Below are 27,308 nucleotides of genomic sequence, written 5' to 3' on the forward strand. Positions count from 1 at the left end.
TCATTTTCGGGGTACCTATACTTCGATTTATGTACTTTTGGTGTGGTATCAAGACATTACATTGATTCAAAATTGCTACACCTGATGAATTCAACAGTAACCCTTAATCAAAGTGATCTTATTCTGAGGGTAAAATATGAAAGTGATGCGGAGGCCTTTGATGTACCTTCATTGGTAGACAATATAGCGGTTGCAGACTTGTGCACATATCAAAGCGTGAATCCAATACATGCTCCGGGCAAACTTGTTATGTATTACCGTGTAAACAAGCTACTACTATGTACTCAGGTTCAATTGACCACATCCGAATATGCAAAGCAAAGAAATTGGGAGATTAAGCTTCATAACAGTGACAATCTCTTAGGTCGTAATGACTATCTTACAGTAAAGAATAGTTCTATTCGAGTGTGTTCTGATAGGTATCTTCAGCTCATTTCCGAAGTGCCAAATGAGAATATAAAACTTCCTATGTTTATTATCAGGGCCATTTGTAATGTTATATCACTTATTTGTTTAATTCTCACATTTATAACATACATTTTATTTAAAAGTCTGAGAACAGTTCCAGGTCAAAATAACATGATTCTAGTGTTATGTATGATTTTGAACGACTTTCTTTTCCATGTTCGACTGTACAGTTTAGAAAATATTTATTTATGTCAGGTGATTGGTGTCCTTCAGCATTATTTCATTTTGACTGTATTTACATCATTCAATGTGTGCACATTTCATGTTTACAGGGTTTTCACCACAAGTTTTTCAACCACAGCAAACTCAAATATTCATGTTTTATTCAAATACAAGACTTATATTTTTGGATTTCCGGCTGTCATAGTTACAAGCAATATTCTTGTGACTTTTATTGACAATGATTATCAGTCTATTGGATATGGAGGTGATTTGTGCTTTATTGTTTTTAAATTGGCAGCAATTGTCACATTTTTATGTCCGGTTGGTATAATCTTGTTGTCAAATGTTTTCATGTTTGCTACAGCAATCTATAACATTTGTAGTTCTCCACACGTGTCATCAGAGAATGTATCACATGAAAAAAAGGACAACATAGTCATATACTTTAAGTTGTTTGCCATTACTGGATGCACTTGGTTACTACAGTTTATTGATGCTTTGTTCCCGGAATCCATGTTCACCGTTTTAATTTCAATGTGTAATTTATTGACGGGAACATTTATTTTCATGTCATACATTTGTAACAAGCGTGTTTTAGAATTGTACAAATCCAAGTTTAAAGGTGGTAACAAATATCTCTTTTCTGGTCTATCATTTAATTCGGCAACAAACCAAACAACATTACATTCCTGACTGATATGCATGTTTAGCAATGCTTATAAGATAAATCGTCTACTTTTGAATACTATCCGTTCTAATAGTGTTCAGGTTTCATCAGATAACCTGAATCTCGATAAGCAGAAAACATCGGCATAAATTTCATTGTAATAAAAATAACATGTATCAATATATGTATAGTGAAAATAAGTTTCTTTCTTACTTGGGCTGAAAACACAAAACCTTTCATGCTATAACTATAGCTATAAGGGTATTGTTTTCAAATACGATGGTTGTTAAAAAATAGATAAGATCCAAAGAAACAGAAAACATGCCCGGAAGAAAAATGACGAAAAGATAAAAACTAAAAATTATCAAAACGAATCCCATTAAAACAGGACTGAACTCAGGTACTCCGGAGGGATAAAAGTTCTTCTTTCACTGGTGGAACTCGTTGTGAAGCTAATGGCTTGTCCAATTTCTGTGATAAATAGCATTCGATGAAATCAGAATCTCAGAAAATAAAACGAAATTGTATTTACGACAAGTTGAACATATCAAAGGTCATCTGTGACACACGATTTCCATTACGATTTTCAATATAGATTGCGTTGGTACAACGTTCGAAGTTAAACTTCAACTTAACAACTTAGAACCATTTGTTCAAAAGTTTGCTCAACTTACCATTGTCAATTTCTTCATCAAAGCCGATATAATATGAAGGACACCTTTTTGTTTCTTTGTGATATCATTTTGTACTCTATAAAATTGAGAATGCAAATAGGGACTGTGTCAAAAAGACAACCCGACAAAAGAGCAGAAATCAGCACAACGGCACCAATGGGTACTAAATCTAATAGTGGTTCTTTTTAAGTAGATTTGTAAAGGCGATAGTTATGTCCTCTTATTCCTTTTAAGGTAGAATGGGAGTCCTTTTATGCAAACTTGCATCGTAAATGACACCGAATGATAGGTCAATGTTTTTAATTAGATAAGTTAATTTTATTGAAACAATTCAATTTATTTGTCAGAATTTTTTTATTTTAACGAGTGAATTTTTGTGTTTGTATCTCATGAACATTGCAAATACAGATGATTTTTGTTATATTACTGTGTAAAAACTATTGTAAAAATGAATTTTGATGGGAATAAATGTCTTACTACTCTGTGTCCTGTCTTCTGATATATAATCATAACATGTATAATTTAAATAAATAACGATAATAATAATAATAATAATAATAATAATAATAATAATAAAGGAATATGGTTTCATTGTTATATAGATATAAGAAGATGTGGTATATAAAGTACCAATGAGACAACTCTCCATCCAAGTCACAATTAGTAAAAAGTAAACCATTATAGGTCAAAGTACGGCTTCAACACGAAGCCTTGGCTCACACCGAACAGCAAGCTATAAAGGGCCCCGAAAATGACTAGTGGAAACCATTCAAACAGGAACACTTACGGTCTAATATATATGTAAAACGAGAAACGAGAAACACTTATGAACTACACCAACAAACGACAACCACTGAACAACAGGTTCCTGACTAAGGACAGGTGCAAACAAATGCAGCGGATTTTTAACAGGCGCCAACCCTACCTTAACCTGAAGTAGTGGTGTTACATTACAAAATAGAAAGACACATTATAAAATAGCAATTGAAATGGCTTAACTTAATCAAAAACACATATTAACAAAAACAAGTAAACATACATTGACGGAATAAATTTGATCTATGACACAATATCAATACAATATTAATAAAAAAAGGGTAAAATAAAAATGGTTTTATTGTTATGTATATTGAAAGAATTTTTATATTCTTTTGTTTTCACAGTATTTTTGAAAATTAGTATTAATGATTGTATAGGCTCAACTAGGTGCAAAACCCACCACATTCGAAAAGAGAGGTGAAAGATATCCAAAGGGATTTTCAAACACATAAGTCAACTGACAACGCCGCGACTAAAAACGAAAAAGACCAACAGGCAAACAACAATATACAAAACACAACATGGAAAACTAATGACAGAGCAGGATGAATCCCACCCAAAACTGGAGATGATCGCGTGTGCTCCGGAAGGGTAGACAGATCCTGCTCTACATGTGGTGCCAGCATACTAAAAAGGGGGGTTTCTAGGAATTTTGAAAGAGGGGGCGTAGAATCAAATCTTTCGCCGAGCGGAGCGGAGCGAAGCGAAAAAAATTTTGGACCTTTTTTTTGCTAAAAAAACATCAAATAATTGTGAAATGCACTAATGTAACGGCTCCTGACTTGGAGTTATATATAGAGTGTCAGGCTTTGACATTTTTTATGCCGAATTCTCTCCATTAATTGTCTATGGTATATTGAAATGATTGGATAGATCTTTACAGCAGTAGACCAATAACGACAAATTCCAAATTCTAGTGTATAAGGCGTTACTTAACATTTCAATAGTCCTAGGCCAGGATTTTATGAACGGGAGGCGAAATTACGGTTGCCCTGGTCGAGGGTCCATGGGGAAGCTCACAAGCTCCTGGATTTCAACAATTTAGCATCAAATTATGAAGTAGCCAGACTGATAAATATCTCTCTATTTTAGATTAAGTTCTGGTTTCGTTGAACGTCACACAAATGATACAAGACAAACAAACACTGAAGTATAAAGTTCTTTCGTTCTAAATATTGTAGGCTTTAATGTGGAATACATGATTGAATATGAAAAATTGACGTCATTGTACTACAGTACTTAATTAAAGCAATCATGTCACTGTCTAGTTCCGATAGGTGGTATATGGTACATAAATAAATATGGTGCTTGAACTTGATGGCAAAATGTAGGTCAATGTCACTTAGTTACTCACTAATGGATATTGAAACAATATGATACTACCAAAGGCTACCCAGATGGGAAGTAAAAATGCTATACTAAATATACATGTTACTTATGTCAAGTCAGTACCATATAGGGTTTGTTCTTCTCGTATATTTTATGATGGTATGATACTAAACCCCTAACGGGAGGGATTGTACTTGATTTTCGTATGATGATGAAGACATAATCTTTCAATCAGTTTAATTGAGGTTTGGAGCTGGCATGTCAGTAACTGCTAGTAGTCCTTTGTTTATTTATGTATCATTGTCATTTTGCTTAGTTTCTTTTGTTACCTATTCTGACATCGGACTCGGACTTCTTTTAAACTGAGTTTTACTGTGCGTATTGCTATGTGTTTCTTTTTTCTACATTGACTAGAGGTAAAGGGGAAGGGTTGAGATCTCACAAAACATGTTTAACCCCGCCGCAGTTTTTGCGCCTGTCCTTAGTCAGGAGCCTCTGGCCTTTGTTAGTCTTGTATGATTTTTTAATTTTATTTCATTTGTATGTTTTGGAGTTTAGTGTGACGTCCATTTTCACTGAACTAGCACACAATTTTATTTAGGGGCCAGCTGAGGACCATCTCCGAGTGTGGGATTTTCTCGCTGCATTGAAGACCCATTGGTGGCCTTCGGCTGTTGTCTGCACTTTGGTCGGGTTGTTGTCTCTTTGACATATTCCCCATTTCCATTCTCAATTTTATTTACTAGTATAAATGTACCTTAACGCAAAACCTAAAATGAACACAGAAGTACTGACGGACTCTCATTTTCAATGAATGGTTAGACTAGAGTTGATTCATTAGAACCATTTTCAGAGTATGTGTTTAATTAATGAAAATGATAAATTCCCATCTTCAATACAATATTAGCAGATTACGATATATTTTTTTTTAAAGGGGGGGGGGGTGGCGTACGCCATTACGCCCTCACCTGGACCCGCCCCTGCCAGCGCTAGACCTCACAAGTCCAGCACTAGGATTTAAATATATCACTGCACTTGACTTTTTACATTTGCAGTATAGGACTTATCACCTTAAGTGCTTGAATTTACATCAGCAACGCAGGACTTTTCATCCTCAGAACTGGGCTTTACATTTCGAGGGCTGGACGTTGAATCACCAGCGCTTGGGTTTATATATACAGCGGACGATACATCTCCGGCCCTGGAATTTAGATCTACAACACTGAACCTTATATCTACAGCGCCCGATTGTACATGTCCAGCGCTAGATTTTACAGCTTAAGCTATATCTACAGCGTTTGACTTTACATCTTCATCGTTTGACTTTCGATGCGATGTGCTTAATATCTACATCTCCAGCTAAAGTCTCACTCTGAACTTTAGATCTAAAGCACTGATTTATATATGCTTAATAGTATAAAAAGAGGGAAGTTGTATTCTAGTTACACATGCATGCAGTAACAAGTGCAGTGTTTTTTAAATATTAAATGATTAACAAATGGTTACTTGCTTGAATTCCAGTGGCCAATATTTCATATATGTTCAGGATGAATGTTTAATAGTAAAACAGATCTAAAGTCCAGCGTTGTAGATTTTAAGTGGGTTTATGTTTACAGCGGCTGGAAACTACATACTTTGTAGATATTTTACGAATAAACAGATCACAATTTAATCATCCATATATGCATTTAGACATAATCTAATGGATTATCAAATTTTATGGACATTATAAGACCAGGGGGGTCTCACCGTCATTTCAGCGGTCTCTGGTAAGTTTTCATCATATATTTTGAATATCACAATATATGAATATGACAGATCAGGAAGGTCTAACCAACGCCCTCCGGCCCTTTTACCTGAATTTTTGACGATTTATAATTGAAAAGTGACACTCCAAGACCTCCGTAGATGTCATTTTCCCGTAAAATCCTTGTGATACGATCTGTATATAACTATATATATACATATTCTAAAGGATTATCACATTTTATTGACAGTGAAAGACCAGAGGGGTCTCACCGTCATTTCAGCGGTCTCCGATAGGTTTTCACTATATATTTTGAATATCAAACTGGGACTTTGAGCCCTCCGTAAACATGGAAGACAGAACTTCCTCTTGAAGTAATTTGTATATATATATTATCTAACCTTAGCATAATTTTATGAAGTTTGAGAGATCAAGAAGGTCTAACCAACGCCCTGGGCCCATTTACCTCAAAATATGTTGTATATTACAGTGTATGTAATGAGCGAATCCTAAAATGTCATTTTTACTGTATCCGTGATGAATTTCTGATGTAGAATGATAAATAAACAGACGACAAATTCAAGATTTTTGAATAAAATAAGAAATAATATATAATGTGTACTGTTTTTATAAATTCATGATATAGGTATGCGGACGGGTTCTCATCGCGCCTACAGCTATCCAGGTGCAACATTGATACACAAATAGATAAATATTAAGAATAGTTCACGAACAAAGCGTGCAAGAGATTTTAAAGGAGCAGTTAAGTTTCATTTGCAGAAAAATGTACCTTTTTGACATAATTATTAATGTTGTTTAACTTAAAACAGGTTTTGTTATTCAGCTTGTTGATATTGAATAAAATTCCACTATGCTGTTTTCGTTATGCGATTCATGTTTACTGTCGAATAATGATACAAGACTTTCATTTTCACTGTAGGGCGATTCATTTCTATTGTATATGTGATGCATTTTCAAAGAAGGAAATTATTTAATTTTCATTATATAAAGTCTTAATTCAGCCGACTCTCTAACAAAATTTATGAAGTCAGAAGGCTTGATTATATATGCATACTTAGTGAGTGAAAGTCTGATGTAATATATCAATAAATTTTTTAAACATGGTATTTATTGCTAATATAGTCAATTCTATTTTCTCAAATAATTTGTCCTGATCTAAATGTAGGATAAAATTTATTCTTTCCTATGACACGTCATCATTAAATACATATATCATGGACAGTTACGCCAATCCACGTCACCGGAAAAGCAAAGTTTCTGTTTCGGTCTAAATCTACATCGCATACTAATAAATTAAACGTCATTAGAGCTAATTTTCTAATGCTTGTAGTTAAAAGGTGTGGTTGGCCTTGATTGCGTAAATGTTGCCTAATCATTGTAATTAAGATTGAGCAAACGTTTATTACAAACAAAGCAAGCAAGCCAACCAAACCTTTAAACTACAAGCGTTAGGAAAATAGCTCTAATGGATGCATTTGAGATAACAAAGAGCATTCACAAATAAACCAATACGCAATTGTGAGTATACAAAGAAATATTAAAAACAGTTTATTGTTACATGTTTAAATGGTTCTATACCACGGGGTATAACCGCTGTACAGTTGATTCCGGACGTTAATCCTTACATCGCAAAGCAATGTTGGTAGATATACCGTTCTTATATTTACACCAAAGACTAATTGACTAACTGTTCAGTTAAATATTCAATGTTTATGAAAACAAAGTTTTCTGCTCCTGGCAGCATTGTATATCATTTATATTACATGAACACCATGTGACTATTTTAAATAGACTGGTCTGTGAATTACTTGTAAACATCGCGAAACAAACACTATGTGTAACTCAAACTTGATTAAACTACAAATAGAGCATAGTTGAGTGGCTCTTTCACTAAATGCGACCGTGTATTTTATGCTTTGTTGTTGTTAAAATACATAAAACGAATGAGAGACCCGTTGTTTTAATTTTATTTGAAGACATTTACTTGAAAAACTGACCTCAGAATTTTGAAACTGTACGATTCATTCTCTTAGTAGTTTTTTTTTTCTTTCTTTAGTTCCGTTCGTTGTACATTCTTGTACTGTTCGTTGTGCAAAAGCTTAACAATGCGGTAGAAATATGTATGAAACGGCGTGACAAATGTTCAAAACTTTTTTAAGCGAGTTATAAAACTTTTCAAAGAAAATTCGTCGTAGAAAAACGTTATATTCATGGATGTTCTGCTCCAGTAAATTTTCGGATCCATGACAAGCTAATAGCAAACTCACCAACAATATTTGAATATTCATGATATGAACGTGGTCATACCCGTGTATATTCAAGTAAACATCTACGACTAGCTTGCATTTCAAATTGTAAATATCATCAATAAAGTCATTTAAAAACTATTTTCAGTTGTTGTATGTCAAATAATCATATAAAACGACAATGAAAATTCGTCGCACTTCCAAAAATTCCACATCAGAAATGATTGCACTTACAGTGATAATTCATCGCATCTATAGTTAAAATGAATCGCATTCAGTAATCAATATTATGGATTCTGCTGCTTAAATAACACTTTTTTGGACTTTAATCCTGTTATTATACATTAAAAAGTTATATTCTAATGAAATTCTGTTAAAATATACATCCAAATCTATTATTTTGTATTTTCAAAAAGTAAACAAACGTAGTTTTTCCCATCATCCTTTATTCTACAATAGACATACTCGCATACAACAGTGAAAATGAACTAACTGGATTCGCACTTTATATACACTGTATTAAGTCAATCTAAAATATCTTTTTTGCGTCTTCCCATAGTTATTTATATTTATATTATAAAATTCTAGAATGTCTTTTTGTACTTGATTCTTGAAATATCTTGTTTTTAAAGTACATCTGTGATTGCAATTTATTGATAAAATCTATATTTCATAAAGAGAATAATGCGATTAACATAAGGGTTAATATTTGATTTACGTTAACTTGAAGAGAGCATAAAACCGGTTGGATATTAAATATCGAATAACGAATAAAGAACCGGCCGCTAACTTCACATACATAATATTGGTTTACCTTTTATTTATTTTATTGTATTTTTATTAATATTGTATGTTTCTTGGTAAACTTGTACTTGTTTTTGAAGAATAAAATATCTTTCTATATGTACTATCAGTATCCTACATCTGAATCCGCTAGTGACTTATTTTTTTTAAACTTCTTCTTGATAACATTGTGAAGTGGCATATCAAAGTAATTGTATTTTACTAGGTAATAACTACTTAAAGACATCAAAACACAATGTGGATTTTTCTTCTATTTATTCAATTTTATTCATTACCAATTGTGCACAAAACAACACAGGCTCAAAAGTGTTATGCAAATCTCTATTCTTCTTGTAGTTTCATCTTACTATGAAATCAAAAGACAAATTTGCATCCTATTAAAAAGTAAAATAACAAAATTATCAAAATCCAAGGAAAATTCCAATCGGAAAGTCTCTTATCAAATGACAAAATCAAAAACTCAAAAACATCAAACGAATGGAAAATAACTGTCATATTCCTGACTTGGTTCAGGCATTTCCTTTTGTAGAAAATAGTGGATTACACCTGGTTTTATAGCTAGCTAAACTTCTTACTTGTATGACAGTCGCATAAAATTCCATTATTTTGTCAACGATGTGTGAACAAAACAAACAGACATAATAGGTAAAGATGTCAAAAATAGGGGTACAGCAGTCAACATTGTGTTATGATCTTAATCACTACAAAACAAACAAATATGTCAACAAATAAAATCAAAATGGCATGTAGACAAATCACATAATCAAAATGGCATGTAGACAAAGCACATAATCAAAATGGCATGTAGACAAAGCACATAATCAAAAAGGAAAAACAAAGATACAAGGAATGATCACAACAAAACACATTTGGCGGATGCATAAGTACCGAGCCACGCCTGAAGGATATTTCAAAAATGGACTAAACAATAAAGGTTAATAATTTACAAATACAAATAAAAGAACACTTTAACACGTAATTAGGAAGATAAATAACGTTCTTTGACCTAAACCTAGTTAAACCTAGTTCATCAACTTTCTGCTCAGACACTAGTGATGCTAATAAAGTCTGGGTAGCAGCTATAGGCTCTTGAATACCGAATGAGTTGGGAAATGTATATTGAAACATTACATTTATATTTTTCTTTATAAACTACAACATTTCTCACAACTATTTACTTTTTCAGTTCCACACATGTAGAAGCAAAATATCCGCTAGTGTAACAAGCCAACCCATTTTTTACACAAACATGCCTTTCATTTTATGTTCGTAGTAACCATGATAGTACATTCCATAGTATGTCAGTTGTTTTCATTCACTTGCAAAATACGAATATTTTTGTTTTATTTATATATTTTTTCTGTGAATGAATGGGACAATCAGTTTCGTTTGTGATATGTTATTTCTGAATGACCGACCGCTTAGCTACTGTTAGTCCGAGATTACTCTGACGTCCAACGGCTGTCTTGCCAGACAAGCTGGGTCAGTCCGAGATTACTCTGACGTCCAACGGCTGTTTTGCCAGACAAGCTGGGTCAGTCCGAGATTACTCTGACGTCCAACGGCTGTTTTGCCAGACAAGCTGTGGGAGTGGGAAGTCAGAGCTCGTCCCATATAAAAATGTGGATATTTGCCCGTCCAAAATGGATGCGCATCATCGTTAGTTCTGGAGCAGACTGACGGCCTTGGATCCATATAAATCGGGCTGCAATGTGTTCATTTTTCATTTATTTCTTCATTTATGTAAGTTTTATCTACTTGCCACCCTTTATTTTTTACATATTTGGACAGTTTTCCACAATGACCCATCGATTCCGGCATTTTAACTTCCAATTTGAAAGATTGTCACGTGACCATCGAGAAAAAGTAAGGCACAATGCATTTTGGGAGCTGATTAATGCAAACGATCCTGGGTCAATATGAATACATAATCTAACACATCGTTCATTTACGACTCAAATAAGCTGAATGGCCGAATGTGTTTCGATTGTCATCATGTTTGGTAAGGAAGGTACAAGGCCGAAATAAGCATAAAGATTTGCATAGTTAAGTCTCGAGGCCGAGAAGTCTCTCGTAACTTGACGTCCATTTGAAAATGCCGGAATCGATGGGTCACTGTGAAAACTGTTCAAATATGAGAAAATAAAGGGTGGCAGGTAGAAGAAACTTACATAAATGAAGAGATAAATAAAAAATGAACAAATTGAGGAACGATTTAATATATGAATCCAAGGCCGTCAATCAGTTCAAAAAGCAACAAAGCGGCGCATCCGTTTTGGACAGGCAAATATCTACTTTTTGAAACGGGACGAGTTCTGACGTACATCGGCCCCAGCTTGTCTGGCAAAACAGTCGTTGGACGTCAGATTAATCCCGTACTAAGCTACTGTATGTTCGTTTTAAAGTATGAAAACAAAAGAGACATGTACAGCCCATCATAAATTATTATTATTATGAGATCCTTAGTACATGTAACTACGCCATTGTCAGGACAATTACCATAGATATGATTGTATCCCTTCAGTGTGAAAGTGGTTCGCGTATTTATCCGTATAACAATGGCACATGTATTTATCCTCATATTTTTTATAATCATGTACATGGTAATTGTACACATGTTATTGCATAAAGAACATAACCAAAATAAAAAGATATCAAAAGTATAATATTTCGACCCCAATATTTGAAAATTAGGCGACGACACAGCATTACAAAAAAAATTATTTAATTCTGTTTACGTTCGAAGTAACATATTACTTTTCATTGTTGGTCACCTGTGTCAATTTACGTGCACGGTACTTATGCATCCCGCCAATGTGTTGTTGTGCTGTGGTCACTTTTGGTATTCTTGTCTTTCATTTTTGCTTGTGTGCTGTGTTTGTAAATCATTTTGTTTTTCTTTGTTGACATATTTGTATGTTTTTATAGTGATTAAGATTATAATACAGTGTTGACTTCTGTACCCCTAATTTTGACAAAATTGAGTACTCGTGGGATTTACCGAGCGATAATCGAGTACTCGCTCGAAAAAACGTCTACAAAATGAAAACACAAAATTGTACCCATTTTACGTATTGTGGGTCGTTGTCTTATGGACGTAAAACCCTCAACATTATTACCTAGGACTACATACTAGTTCCAGAAATTGTTAACCATTGAAATAGCTCATTTACTACGTATACTAATTATGTAAACTGGCAATAATCTAATCAATTGATTAATAAACATCTATAGAAAAATGATTATTCAAACAACAGTATTTGGGAATCGCAAAGAAACACATGTAATGATGAACAAAGGGGGATGATTAGAACGTACTGATGCCTTTAATCATTTTCTGAGGGTCGACATAGGGTGCAACGACTGTGTTCTTATTTAGAAATATTTTCTTGTCAACTTTTTCTGGGACGAGTCAATTTATTAACTTTGTTACGTAACTGATAGTCCTGCTGCATGATGAAAATATTTGCTCTGACGGTACAGAGATATTGGAATGACTTAGACACGTGATGCTAAAAGTGTAAGCCTTGGGAGGGTGCTCTTGTTCATAGACTACCTCTGTTCGGAGGGATTTTAAATGACAATTAAACGCAAACATTCGAAAAGTATTTTGATTCATTTTGATTACCATTTGATTTCCCGGGAGGCGCTTTTAATGAAAATCTGTTTTCTTTGAGAAGGCAACAACATTATAACAGGAAACCGATTAGTCGAATATCACTATAGTATTCGATATTCGGTATTACCGAGCGATACTCGAGTACTCGAGTACTCGTTGACATACCTAACTTATTCCTATTGTGTCCGTTTGTTTTGTTCACACATTATTGTCAATGTAATACAATTTTTTCGACTGTCATACAAGTGAGAGGTTTAGCTAGCTATAAAACCAGGTTTAATCATCCATTTTCTACATAAGGAGATGCCTGTACTAAGTCAGGAATATGACAGTTGTTTTTCATTCGTTAGATTTGTTTGAGCTTTTGATGTTTTCATTTTATAAAGGACTTTCTGTTTTGAAATTCCCTTGCAGTTTGGTGTTTTTGTTATCTTACTTTTTGCTAGAATGATGCAAATTACGGTTTTCTGTTCACCTGACTTTTACAAGGTGGATCACCTAATTAATTAAAGATGCTTATTATAATAAGCACAAAACACCAAACCAAGTACGTTAAAGATAAAGAATAAATTAACCAGAATCTAAATAACACAAAAGTCAACATTGAACATAAAAGACAAAGGTCTTACGAATTTGACGATATTTGTGGACAATTTTGCAATGGAAGGTAAAATGCTCTTTCTCATATCTTATTTAAACACATAATCATAATAGCTAATGCTTTTGATGTGTTTTGCACTAATGTAGGCCTATGTTATTTAGACAATCATTAAAAAACAAATTTAAAAGAAATAATGTCAAAACAAAACATACAAACATTATTTCAATATATATATAAAAATAATAACATATTCTTTTATCTTCATATTTTTTCTTCTTTATATTATATGTCACAATACAATAAATAGAAATGTATGTTAATGCAAACATTTATTAAACGTCAACATTTATTTCCTTAAATATTTTTTTACACAGATATATATGTAAACTAACATATTTTAAGATTCAGTAGAACTAATTAACATTCTCGTATAATGGAATAACCAACATTTGTCGATGCAGATACATGTATAATTAATAAGTTTCTCTTATGGTTGTAGCCTGCTATCTATTTCTTTGATGATGAGGTATCATAGTGCTAGGAGTGTGTTTCGAAAAAGAGATACGACAAATGTTTATCCAGCATAATGAAACGATATTGCGACATTTGCATTGGCTATTGGTTATGTCATTGATGTCTTTCAAAAGTTAAGACGGTGTTCATTTCGCCCATGGCAACAGAGATATGTGCTTTTTTTCAACAATATACAAATCACCTCCAAATTTCGTATGAATATCTTCGTTTTGTCAAATTCTATTACATTCTGAAGCAATAACAAAGTTAAACATGTCTGATGTTAAAGTTTGACGTCGAAAAAGAAATACGACGTCATACTGAATTGCACAAGACTAAACTAACGAGTCGAGGAATTTCACAAAGAAAAGGGTTACTGTAAGAGAAATAGGCTTATCAAAAATTAAAAAAACAATAATACCGAACTCCGAGAAAAATTCAAAACAGATAATACCTAATCAAATAGCAAAATCAAAAGCTCAAACACATCAAACGAATGGATAATAACTGTCATACTCCTGACTTGGTACAGGCATTTTCTTATGTAGAAATTGGTGGATTAATCCTGGTTATATAGCTAGATAAACCACTCACTTGTATGACAGCATCAAATTCCATTACATTGACAATAATGTGCGAACAAAACAAACAGACATAACAGGTAAAAATGTAAACAATAGGGGTACAGCAGTCAACATTGTGTTATACTCTTAATCACTATAAAAACAAACAAATATGTCAACAAAGAAAAGCAAAAAAATCATATTAACAAAACATATTAGCAAAAACGAAAGACAAGAACACGTAAATTTACCAAAGCACAATAACACAATGACGGAATGTATAAGTACCGAGCCACGTCAAATGGATATTACCAAAAATAGACTAAACAGTAAAAGTAATAATTCATAAAAACAAATAAAAGAACACTATAACACGTAATGAAGATGATAAACAACTTCAGTACGTATAAACTATACTTCAAGACAATCGTGTATTATTTGTGAAGTTGATACGGAATATTTATCAACAAGTTCTTGGTATCTTCCGATGAACTTTTTTAGAACAAGGACGGAACGTTCTTTGACATACCCCTGGTTCATAAACGTTCTGCTCAGACACTGGTGACATTTTACAAAGTCTGAGTAGCAGCTGCAAGCTCTTGAAAACCGAATAAGCTGGGAAATGTTTATCCTATATGCAAGTGAAGTTGGTTTATTGCTACTAAGGTGGGGGGGGGGGGGGGGGGGGGGAATTGATAATTTCAAATTAAAATAGTCTCGTTTGTCATAGATTCTGGTACTGAAATGACAGTGTATGTCAAAATCAAGGTATAAGTCTAGAAATGAGGCAGAGGAATCCATGTCTGTTGTTTCTTTAAATTCTAGTTCTGGAGGATATATTAATGGAACCCGATCAGAAAAGTTTGGATTGTTAATGGAAAGAACATCATCAATATACCTGAATACCTGAATGTGAAATTAAATGATCTGGCTTCTTTGATCTTCTTGTTCTTGACAAGTGTCTGGAGGTTCATAAGTGTTTCTCGATTATACTGTTGATTTTCATGTTTGAATTGTTTTACACTAGTCATTTTTGGGGCTCTTTATAGCTTGCTGTTCGATGTGAGCAAAGGCTCCGTGTTGAAGGCCGTACTTTGACCTATAATGGTTTACATTTTCCAAATTGTAACTTGGAAGGAGAGTTGTCTTATTGGCACTGAAACCACATTGGCACATCTTCTTATATATTTATACATTGATTAATTTTTAATGAAATATAATTTGCGAAAAAGACGAATTGATATCTAACAGAATACCACTGTGCTCAAATAATCTCGACATAAAGTAAGAAAAAACTAAATTAAAGTAAAAAATTGTAGCTTCATTTGTAATATTACTAGTTTCTTTTCATATTTGTTTGTTGTTTGCTTTTTTAATTTTTTATATCAAACACAATAAGGTTCAGTCATGTATATAATGTTGTTTGATTTGTAACTAATTTTGATGAATGGCCAGAAAAGAGACTCTTGTTTCCAGCCTTGAATTTGAATTTGTACAATTCTAGAATACGCTTGTTACAAATGTATGACATGAAAGTAATAATAAATTACACATTGAAATTAAAACGATGAACATGGATTCCGGGAACAAAGCACCAATAAACTGTAATAACCAAGTGCATCCAGTAATGGCAAACAACTTAAATTATATGACTATGTTTTCCTTTTTTTCATTTGATACATTCTCTGATGACACATGTGGAGAACTGCAAATGTTATAGATTGCTGCAGCAAACATAAAAACATTTGACAACAGGATAATACCAACTGGACATAAAAATGTGACAATTATTGCCAATTTAAAAACAATAAAACACAAATCACCTCCATATCAAATAGACTAATAATCATTGTCAATAAAAGTTACAATAAATAAAGGCAACAGTAGTATACCGCTGTTCGAAACTCATAAATCGATAGAGATAAAAACAAATCCGGGTTACAAACTAAAACTGAGGGAAACGCATCAAATATATATATTGCTTGTAACTATGATAGCCGGAAATCCAAAAATATAAGTCTTGTATTTCAACAAAACATGAATATTTGAGTTTGCTGTGGTTGAAAAATTTGTGGTGAAAACCCTATAAACATGAAATGGGAACACATTAAGGTGGATAGGGGGTCTTAATTAAAATCCATAGAATTTTTTAATAATTTATCAAAATGTTGTTTTTATCAAGCTTTTTTTTAAAATATAATAAAAAGTATGGGTCACCAGGTTGTGCAAAATTGTCAGATTTTGTATAGATTATGCATTGTGATAAAAAGAAAACTACACCATAGAATTTTAAGATAAAATGTGAGAAGATAGCTCTCACAATATGCTTTCAGATAAGAAAAAGAAAAAAATGGGTTCACCGGACTTGTTTTCTTGCTACATATTAAAATAGGTAAATTCACAACACTTTCTATTACCAAAATTTCTTTATCTGAGTTATCTCCCCTACTATCTGAGTTATCTCCCCTTATGTGGCAAAGTTGAAAAAAATTGAATCAAACAAAAATAATGTGTTTTTTTTTTAGAAAAAAACAGCCGTAAATATGATAAAACACATACTTTTCAATATTAACATAAAAAGTCTAACACATGAATTGCCTACTACTCTCAACATTTGCAAATTTCATTAAAGATCTAGACCAATTGTTATCTGCTACTTCAAAATTCAAGATGGAGGAAGACACCCCAGCCACCTTAACTGATGTAAATATAGTTAAAATGAAATAATGTTGAAGGACACCAATCAGCTGACATAAATACACACTTTCTAAACGGTACAGTCGAACTTGGAAGAGAAAGTAGTTCAAAATCATACATAACACTAATGTCATGTTATTTTAACCTGTAACTGTTCTCAGACTTTTAATTAAAATGTATGTTATAAATGTGAAAATTAAACAAATAAGTAAAATAAAATAACAAATGTCCCTGATAACAAACATAGGAAGTTTTATATTCACATTTGGCAGTTCGGAAATGAGCTGAAGATTCCTATCAGAACACACTCGAATAAGATCATTTTAACAGTAAGATAGTCATTGCTTCCTAAGAGATGGCCACTGTTTTGAAGCTTAATCACAAGATTTCTTTGCTTCTCATATTCGTGTGTGGTAAATTCAATCTGAGTACGCAGTAGTAGTTCGTTTACACGGTTATACATAGCAAGTGGGTCTGGACCACGTATTTAATTCATGCTTGGATACGTACACAAGTTTGCAACCGCTATATTGTCAACCAATGAAGGTACATCATAGGCCTCCGCATCACTTTTATATTTTACCGTCATAATAAGACCACTTTTATTAAGGGCTACGGTTAAATTCATCAGGTGAAGCAAATTTAAATCAATGTAATGTCTTGATACTACTCCAGAAGTACAAAAATAGAAGTACAAGTATCCAGAAAATGATGTTAAAATTACCAAAACAGGACATAAAAATAGTAGCCGAATCCATCTACGGTCAACATGGGCTCAGGGAGTTAAAACCTTAGTTTGTGAATGATCATAAAATTATTAAACGGATAATTTAAGAAATAAAAGATGTGTATTAAATACCGACGTATTGACTAATGAGCTGATGATACCGTCGAGGGCTGATAGTCCATCGCCAGCGGTATCGACCCTGTGCTGTAAAAAACTGAAAACAACACTTTATAAATTTCATGCGTCTGAAACGATTTGTTTATTTACCTTCTTTAGTTTGGGAACATTAAACATAGAATTAAAAAAATAAAAACTAAAATGAATGTGAATACATTTGCAACTAATATATGAATATAAAATATACTAGTATCATTAGATAAATATAAACTTCAATATTAATAGCAAAAGTAATGGTTAAAGGGAAACTTCGCAAAAAAATAAAAAATTGATATTATGTCCATTCTGTATAAAAAAGCACAAATTCATAAATATTAAAGTTTTATTCTGCTAGATAAGAGATCACCATCGATTTTAAATTTAGAGTATCAATTCTCTGCGTGCGGCCATTTTGACATCTTCTCGGTTTAGAAACCCCGATATATCTATAAACCACAAAGGACCAAAACCAGCAGTAACCTAACGTAGTCGCATTTATCCGACTAACTAACTTGATACGGAAAATGTAATTATTTTTTTTAAATAACTATGGTCTGTCGTTTTAAAACTGTTTTTTCTTTACGAAGTATTTGAAACAAGAAATTTATATGGGAATTAGTTAAAAAGTCAAAGTTCAAAGTCATAAATAAGTGTTCCGTGTAAAATCGTTTTCGAAAATCTAATTTGTTCATAATTCTTTTATGTAATAAACTTATTTAAATAAATTCGGACCTTCTCTTATCTGATCACCAGCATGGCTAAAGGAATTATTCCCTGAGGTATTGTGAAGTGACACGTCCAGGTATTCAAGCGATTTCCTGTCGGGTTTAAAACTCTTATTACACAATTACATTAAGCATGTTCATGCATCGCTTCACTTCTGAGGGTATTGATTAGTGTACACGGCCGATAACTTGTAACTTTCCATTTTAAAACTATCAGGTTTAATATACATCTTTGTCTTGCGTGTCCGATAGTGATATACTAGTCATTACTAAACTCATACGCTTATTTATAAATAACATTTCTAGTGTAAAGAATGATATTTATGAAAATCTAAATAATTCCAAAAAAAGATTTGATAAAATAAAAATCTATTTACATATTTTTCCAAGGGTAAATTGGGGAAAATGTAAGTATATACTCGTTGTCAATAATGATGGACATTTTGAAACATGAAAAACTATTGATTTAAAAAATACGCACTTGTCGATCATTGGTTTATACGCCTAGATAGAAAGTTACGGAACTATAGATAGTCGCAATTTAAAATTGTATATTGAATATAAGAAAGAACATCTAGAACCAATTTGATTTAAATACAGGTCGATATCTAACTTGCTTTGGTTCATCGAAGTTATGGACATAGTAAAATCACAGATTTATATTTCAATTAGATTGTTCTCGAACAGTTGAAGAAATTCGTCATCATCACAATTGTTGGGTATAATGTATATTAATGTGAACATGGTTCTAATAGAACCTTATGCCAATTTTCCTGTTCCGACATGCATGTAATATATATGCCACTGGACGTACACTAATGATCCCCAAAAGTTTATTTGAAGAAATAAAGAAACTTCACTCCGGATAGACTGATAGTAGTTGTATTAACGTCTGATCAGCTTGAGGGTTGATTAATTTATTACGTTAGCTTGTGAGGGAATTAACCATTCCCACTATTGCACTTATGCATAAAATATTAAATAAGAGTAATATAAGAGAAAATATAAATACGAAAAGTCGCATATCTGGTAAAAAAAAAGTCTCACCAACTATAGGATTTCACGTACAATTGTCATTATGATCGAAATAACGGAGGTCAAGTCTATCGAAAGTTACAAAATAAGAACGTTGTATTTATGAATTTACAAGAAGAATTCTGTTCTTGGACGTTGTTTTCTCCTTTCTTTTTTTTTTAGTTCAGTGATTTAAATTGAGAAAAAATCTAGTCAGAATTTAAATCGTTCCGACAATCCCCCACCTAATACTCCTCTAAAATCATGAATGGTCATGCTTCACAATCATCAGAATTTACTTTGCATTGGTACATTCTGTATCGGTAGTGATTAACCTTGACATTTCCGGGTATAACAGAGCTACTTGTATATTACCTGTATGTGGTTAGGTACATCGTCCCATGAGGTCTTACGTATACAGGTTCACATTTATAATGGTTTCTGATATAACAAGGTTTTATGACATTCACACTTCTGCATGTTCTGTATACCAGTTTCTTATCTTATTTTCAGACCGAATGAGGATGTGAATATTTTCCAGGAAAAATATTGAGTATCAAAGTATCAAATTAATTTCGGGATTTTTTTCTTTCTTGGTATTAAATCACAGAAATTTAAAGATAATACTGCTTATAGATATAAGAAGATGTGGTATGAGTGCAAATGAGACAACTCTCCATCCAAGTCACAATTTATAAAAGTAAACCATTATAGGTCAAAGTACGGTCTTCAACACGGAGCCTTGGCTCACACCGAACAGCAATTAAGCTATAAAGGGCCCCAACAAATTACTAGTGTAAAACCAGGAGTATTCTTGTCAGTTAAGACAGACATATAATCATATGTATATATATGTCTGCGGTATAGACATGGTTTATGAATGAATGATAAGTCTTACAAAGGTACAAGATATAAAGCACATTGAACATTGATTCCGCCGGTCTGTCTCCATTCAATAAAGGCAAGTTGACGTTAGATTGATTCTGTAAAAACTTTTTAAACATCGTTGGTCAAATAGCTAAAGTATTTGTTGTGAGATGTAGAATATTTTAATAAGGACATTCCCGATTAGGTAAATGTAGATCGCTTTGGACGGACCAAACTATATTAATGTAACTGATAATTTTCTCTGCACATTTAAATATTCAAGGTTACCGATGATAATTCAAAATACCACAGTTTTTGGTTTATACGCTCGTTTTCGTGGGCTATTTTTATTTATAAAATTATTTCATTGAAAGTTATTCAGAATTCCGATGTTACAACAAAGTACCCACCCATCTGTTTAAAAACTGAGCTAACGCAAAATATAAAAAATATATATAACGGTGATTCAGGTATTTTGCCACCATATTCCTCCCCAAATAATTATTTTTTTCTGTCTCAAACCCACATTTCTCTTTTATCATTTTTTTTTTTATGTTTTTCAAACCGGAAAATAATTTTTGTTCTTAATTATTCGATCTCATTCCAATAAGACAAAGTTGACCTTAAATTTCCTGTCGACTTTTTAATTATCTTTCTTCAAATGGCTGAAGTATTTATACGTTGTGAGATTTAAAATATTTTGATAAGGACATTAATTCCTGAATATGTAAATAAAGATCGCTTTGGACGGACCAAATTATATAATTGCAATTGGTAATTATCTATTTCAAATATTCAAGGTTACCGATTCTAATTTAAAATAGTACAATTTTTAGTTCATACACTCGTGTTTAGAATGCCATTATTATTTATTCAATTAAATTAATTCAGTATTTCATTGTTACAAAAATATTCAGCAGTCATAATTCATTTTAAACTGAGCTTACGGAAAATATAAAAATATACCACGGCTATCCAGTTATTGTGCCACCATATTAATTACTCCCTCAAAATAATTATATTTCTTTTTTTATTTTCCGTCTCAAAACACTCCCGTTTATCATTCATACGAAATGATGTTCACACCTGGAACGGTGATTCGTGACGGCTAAAATTCACTGAGTGAAGATCAAAAGATTAGAATTACAGAATGCAAACCGTTAAATACCTTGAATTTAACCACGCATTCAACAGGTAGTCACTAAGTGTCACAGTACAATACACATTGTATTTACACGGTACTAGCGGAAAATGTTTGCTAGACTGAAGTAAAAGGTGAGAATACAAACATGCATTTTTAATACACTATCAATTAAATATGTTTATTGAAAATATCCGTCGGAAAAAAAATTCATAAAAATATTCTATTGTATGATTTACTTTTATTACTATAATGACTATAATCATATCAGAAATCCTTAAAATATAAATCGTACATTTCATTTTTAAAAGTTGCACGGATGATCACTTTACTTTCTTAATTATTAGTTGGTTAATAGCTACGCCAAAAGTCGTCGATGCGCTTTAAATCGCGTTATTAGATGATTAACGAACGAGACTTAAATGAGATTAATTCCACTCCCGGCATGCAAAAAGACTTAAACTACGTCACAGAAGTCCGGAAGTTCGAATAAATAAAATTAATAATTCCCAATTTGCTTCTTTATTAGTTTTCATATCCAGATAAAACTTGGTGAATATGTTTTTTATGGTATTATGAACTTAATAAGATGATAAGTAAAAAATCGCGAATTTTCCCTTTAAATACTTGCTACAGTCAAACTTCTTTCGTAGTAGATATTTTATCTGTATCCCAACCAATGTCATTTGATAACACGTGTTAAAGGGAAATGCAAACTTGTAAGTTGTTTTATGGTATTCACTTTGGCTATTTTATATTATTTTATTATTTGCAGAAATGGCATTTTTTACATTTGTTCATTTTGATTTGTTCATTTGTCTTTTATTGAACAAAAGATATTTTATTGATTCGCATAAGGCATAACTGTATTTTTGAAATAACCTTTATCAAGATCGCTCTAGACAACTAACTTTGAAAATTCCAATAATAAATCACAGTCTAACAAAATCAGAAAGATCTGAGCAGAACGCTCAAAACATTTCAGGTAAACACTTCTTTAGGGCAATACAACTTAAATTTTGGTACAATAAAATAATTCACAAACTACCCACAATTCAATAGTAGGTTTTGTAACAATGTTTTTTTTACCTTTTTTCAATTTTTATTTTTTCCATTGTTTCTAAATATAACAGAAATAATTTCTCCATCACTAGACCCAACCAATTTAACCATTTAAGGTTTTTTATGTTTAAGAAAGTTATCACTTCTTTGTTTCATAAACACTTCTATTATATGATAAAATTCTAAAAAAAAACTTAAAACCGTTTGATGCGCCTGTGAAAGATTGAATTGTACTCACCAATGAAAAATCAAAGATCTGTTGACTTGTACAACTGATAATGAGCTACCTGTCGGTTGATCATATGATGACAACAATAACATTGACACTACCACCTGACGAAGTTATTTAACTTTTGTTGTAACAAAGTTGACAATATATTTTTTGGATGTTCCAGTTATATTGTGTAACGTTAGAGCATATTTTATCTTTAATATTAAATAACAAAAGAAAGTATTGGTCTTTAAATACAAATGGTTCCATAAATACAAATCCCAAGTTGCATATGTAACAAAAAATATTATAACTATCTTCTATTGACACACAAGCTGTTTTCAAACAAAGGAACATGTTAGTTGTGAACATAGTTTCACTGCATTCACGTATAAGTTGTGTCTTACTGACGCATTTCATTTCGTCTTTTGAAACAGGTTCAAAAATACTGCAATAATACCGTAATGATTCCTGTGAAAGAGACTGATATTGTGATTGTTCGATGGACATGACGTTATATCTTTTTTGTGACCAATGTGGGGATTCCAAATATAACAGAATACGTTTTTAAACATTCCAAACGGTTGATCTACTAATTGACATGCGTGACGTACGGCAGTATCTGCTTTCAACCAAGTACCAGTCTGTTTACATTCAGATATCACACCTTTTGGATCATCTTCAAAGGATTCGATGAAAGAATCGCGGTTATTCACAGGGGTAGTTATTATTGTGCAGTTGTTGTGAAAAGCAAGTGTAGCTATTTCATTAACTGAGCTAAGAATGTTGAACATAAAAAAGAAGATGTAGTATGATTGCCAAAGAAACAACTATTCACAAGAGACCAAATGACACAGAGATTAACAACTATAGGTCACCGTACGTCCTTCAACAATGAGCAAAGCCCATACCGCATAGTCAGTTATAAAAGGCCCCGTAATGGCAAATGTATAAACATTCAAACGAGAAAACTAACGACCTAATTAATGTACAAAAAATGAACGAAAAACAAATATGTAACACAGTTACAAATGATAACCTCTGAATTACAGGCTCCTGACTTGGAGTCAATTTTAATTTCGCATTGAAAATCAAGATACCATGATTCCAAATTTTGACCATAATTGTTACACTGGGCACAGTAAATATTGTCATACGTCAAGTGGGTGTTAAGGGACGTCATAGGGATTACTATAATTCTCTCCGTGACGTCTCTATTCTTTGTACACTTCATGTGGATATCAGCAGGAGAATAAGGAGGACATTCGTTCACGGTTTTAAAACGATTGCGTGTTGTTAACCTGACATTTTGCATTGTTGCGTGATAAATCTAAGCAACTTCTTTTTGGTTGATTAAGCATGACTTCTGGACAACAGTTTGCCTCCTTAATACAATTTTTACTACAAGAGTATACTCCACAAATGATTGGAGAAAATTCATTGTCATTAAGAGTATCATTCGGAAAAGTCATGAGTCCCATATGTACTATAATAATGTTCGAGCAGATTCTCTATCCATGAGTTAATGAGCATTTCTCCAGAAGTATTCTGACCAAACAGCAAGATAATACTGAAATATTTCCACATTTTGTTTTTATCAACTCTGTATGTAGATAATACAATATAATAATAAACAATTATGTGGAAAATACTGAGTTGTTAGTACTTAGTAACTTCATTTGAAAAGGTTTATTCGATTTGACATCAATATCATCATCATAACATAGCGTTCAATACCACAACCTAAATAAAGTACTATAAAAAAAACGGTTTCAGAATCTGTAAAAAATAAAGGAAATGTGGTAAGACTGCCAATCAGAAAACTACTTAACAGAGACTAAATAATATGGAAGTAAGCAACTATAGATGGGTGTGTATCTATTTCAAGAGATAATAAATGGGTTGTCAGTTTAATTAAATTTTCGACAGTCAAGTACAAAAGATGACATTGAAAATCTAGTTGTTGTTTACTCAGTCATGTCCTATCTTGAAACAGTGGAATAACAGCAATTCACCCCTAACTGGATACAAATATATACTGTAGCAATTTCAAATTAAAAGCAGTTTATTATATATAAATTACACAGTAATGGACACTATAATTCTGAATTTATTTTTACTTCGTTTTGCAATTCCTGGTTTACTATAAATACTTAAAAATCAGAAATAAATTGCTACAATTACATAAGGTATATAATCTCGCCTTTGATATTAAAATTTTCCATTGATGGTTTATCTGATGCTTTTTATAATTATATTTCTATAGTTGATTTAAATATAAATCTATAAAATATAATACACATAGTTGAAATGACGAGGATGTAATCAACTATGGTTCACAGTAGGCCTTCATCAATAAACAAAACCAATACTGTATAATCATCTATAAAGGCTCCCGACATGACAAAATGTGAAACAATTCAAACAAGAATACCAACAACTTCTAACAAACCAATTAACAAAAAACATTTAACAGACCGCAACCAACGAAAAATATTGAAATACAGGCCCCTAACATGAGACGGTGGTGTAACAGCACAATATAAATACAAACTTTACAAATAAGTTAAAAAAAGGTTTAACTCATCAGTTCGACACCAAGCAAAATCAATAAATATAATAACAAAAGACACAAGGTACCGATCTAAGAGTGATCACAGTAACTGATAGTTAGTTCAATTCAGATTACAACTACTGAATTAATCTTTTTTTTCCAATAAAAGTAGCCAATCAGACCACATGTAACGGATTTAGTGTAATGCCTTCATAAATAGTCTGATAAAAGCATGTCCTTGTGCAACAACTTCTAACAAACCATTGGACGAAAAACAGATCTAACAGACAGCAACTAACGAAAAACACTGAATTACAGGCCCCTAACATGGGACGATGGTGTAATAGCACAATATAAATACAAACGTTACAAATAAATAAAAAAAAGGTTAAACTCATCAGTTCGACATGAGTTAAACGCAATAAACATAATGACAAAAGACACAAGGTATCGATCTAAGAGTGATCGCAGTAACTGAAAGTTGGTTCAAATCAAATAAGAACTACTGAATTAATCTTTTTGTCCCAATAAAAGTAGCCAATCAGGACACATGTAACGGATTTAGTGTCATAAATAGTCTGACAAAAGCATGCCCTTGTGCAATGTCACAATATAAGTACAGCAAGGCATATTTTGCTATGTTTTAATTCATCCAAAACAAAATCAATGTAAGTACCGATAAAAACAATATTCAAAGTTTTTTAAACGTTTTCAAAATGATAACCTTTAAGAATAAGTTTATTCAGAGAATTAACGTGTTCACATGGATTGTTTTCAAATTAACGAGCTCTTTAAATAAACATCACTTTAAAAAATTAAGTGATGTTGCATATCTAATAAAATCTTTAAATGTTCAGCCAAACTTCAAAACTAAAAAGAAATCATTGACTTGATAATTTACCAGTTATACATACATAACATTCACTGATATCTAAAACGTCACTAAAGCCACGGACATAACAAACTAGTTTTGAAATCAACACACTGAAAGAAAGGTTAAAAAAAAGCACCGTCAAAAAGAAAAAAAAAGCAAAACAATCTAATTAAAATACAGATCCAGTGTCCAAGCTTCTCTAAAAGATCTGGCGACTGCTCTTTAAAACTACTTTCTGTCCTGGAAATTTTATACAACAGCCAATGAAATTCATTACTACAAATTTTTGAAGGTATGTATCGTTACGACAAACAAGGGAGATCTCAAACGGTCTTTCAGACCAATTAAAAAAAAAAAAGAAAAAGAATTGAGCGTTTAAAAATTTATTAGCGAAGCGTGAACATTGTCTGTATTCAAATCGGATTGATAACAAAAAGGAACGAAAAACCCGTCTCTTTTGTCGACAATTGCTGTATAAATAGTCAACGTTACAATGCAAATTTAGAGTAAGGTAGGCAAAAGAACGAACCTTCCAAAATATTAACTTTTTAGTTCTACACATTAGAATAGTTTGAAAAATTGGAAAGAAATATTAAAAGATTTGTTCATTAGAACATAGAATCCATACACGTTATTAAAACAAATCTGAGAGTTAATCTCTCCACTTGTTTTGTCCACTATGGACTGATAAGTTTTAATTATGAAAGAGTTGAAATAACGGCTAACGACGTCTTTAAATATAAAAAGCATAAACTTTCCGCAATTCAAGCATAGTTTCACAGATGAAGAAATATATAGGAACCCGTTGGCATAAAATACTTTATGGTATTCATTGCGAACTTATGAAATATTGATATATATTAATACAATGTATTGATATCAGCTGATCATTCCATAAAGTATTTGACCAATAGCTACATTTGAAACAGGGCAAACTGTTTTCACGTTAAATCAAAATATGAACCATCTAAAAACATAAAAACAAATATCTCAATACAAATTGAGCAACCTTTTAAACCTGGTTTAATACGCCTGTCCCAAGTTATT

At 32.2% G+C, this 27,308-nt stretch overlaps 1 protein-coding gene across 1 annotated transcript in view; it reads left to right on the forward strand.

The window, feature by feature from the left end:
- Positions 1 to 27,308, forward strand: part of LOC127733413 (uncharacterized) — a 32,421-nt gene that overhangs the window by 2,593 nt on the left and 2,520 nt on the right. Inside the window, exon 2 of the mRNA XM_052242778.1 lies at positions 365 to 490. Coding sequence (XP_052098738.1) covers positions 365 to 490 — 126 coding nt within the window. The remainder of the gene's footprint in view (positions 1 to 364; positions 491 to 27,308) is intronic.

This window comes from Mytilus californianus, unplaced genomic scaffold (genome assembly GCF_021869535.1).
Source record: "Mytilus californianus isolate M0D057914Y unplaced genomic scaffold, xbMytCali1.0.p SCAF_3, whole genome shotgun sequence".
Taxonomy (NCBI): Eukaryota; Metazoa; Mollusca; class Bivalvia; order Mytilida; family Mytilidae; genus Mytilus; species Mytilus californianus.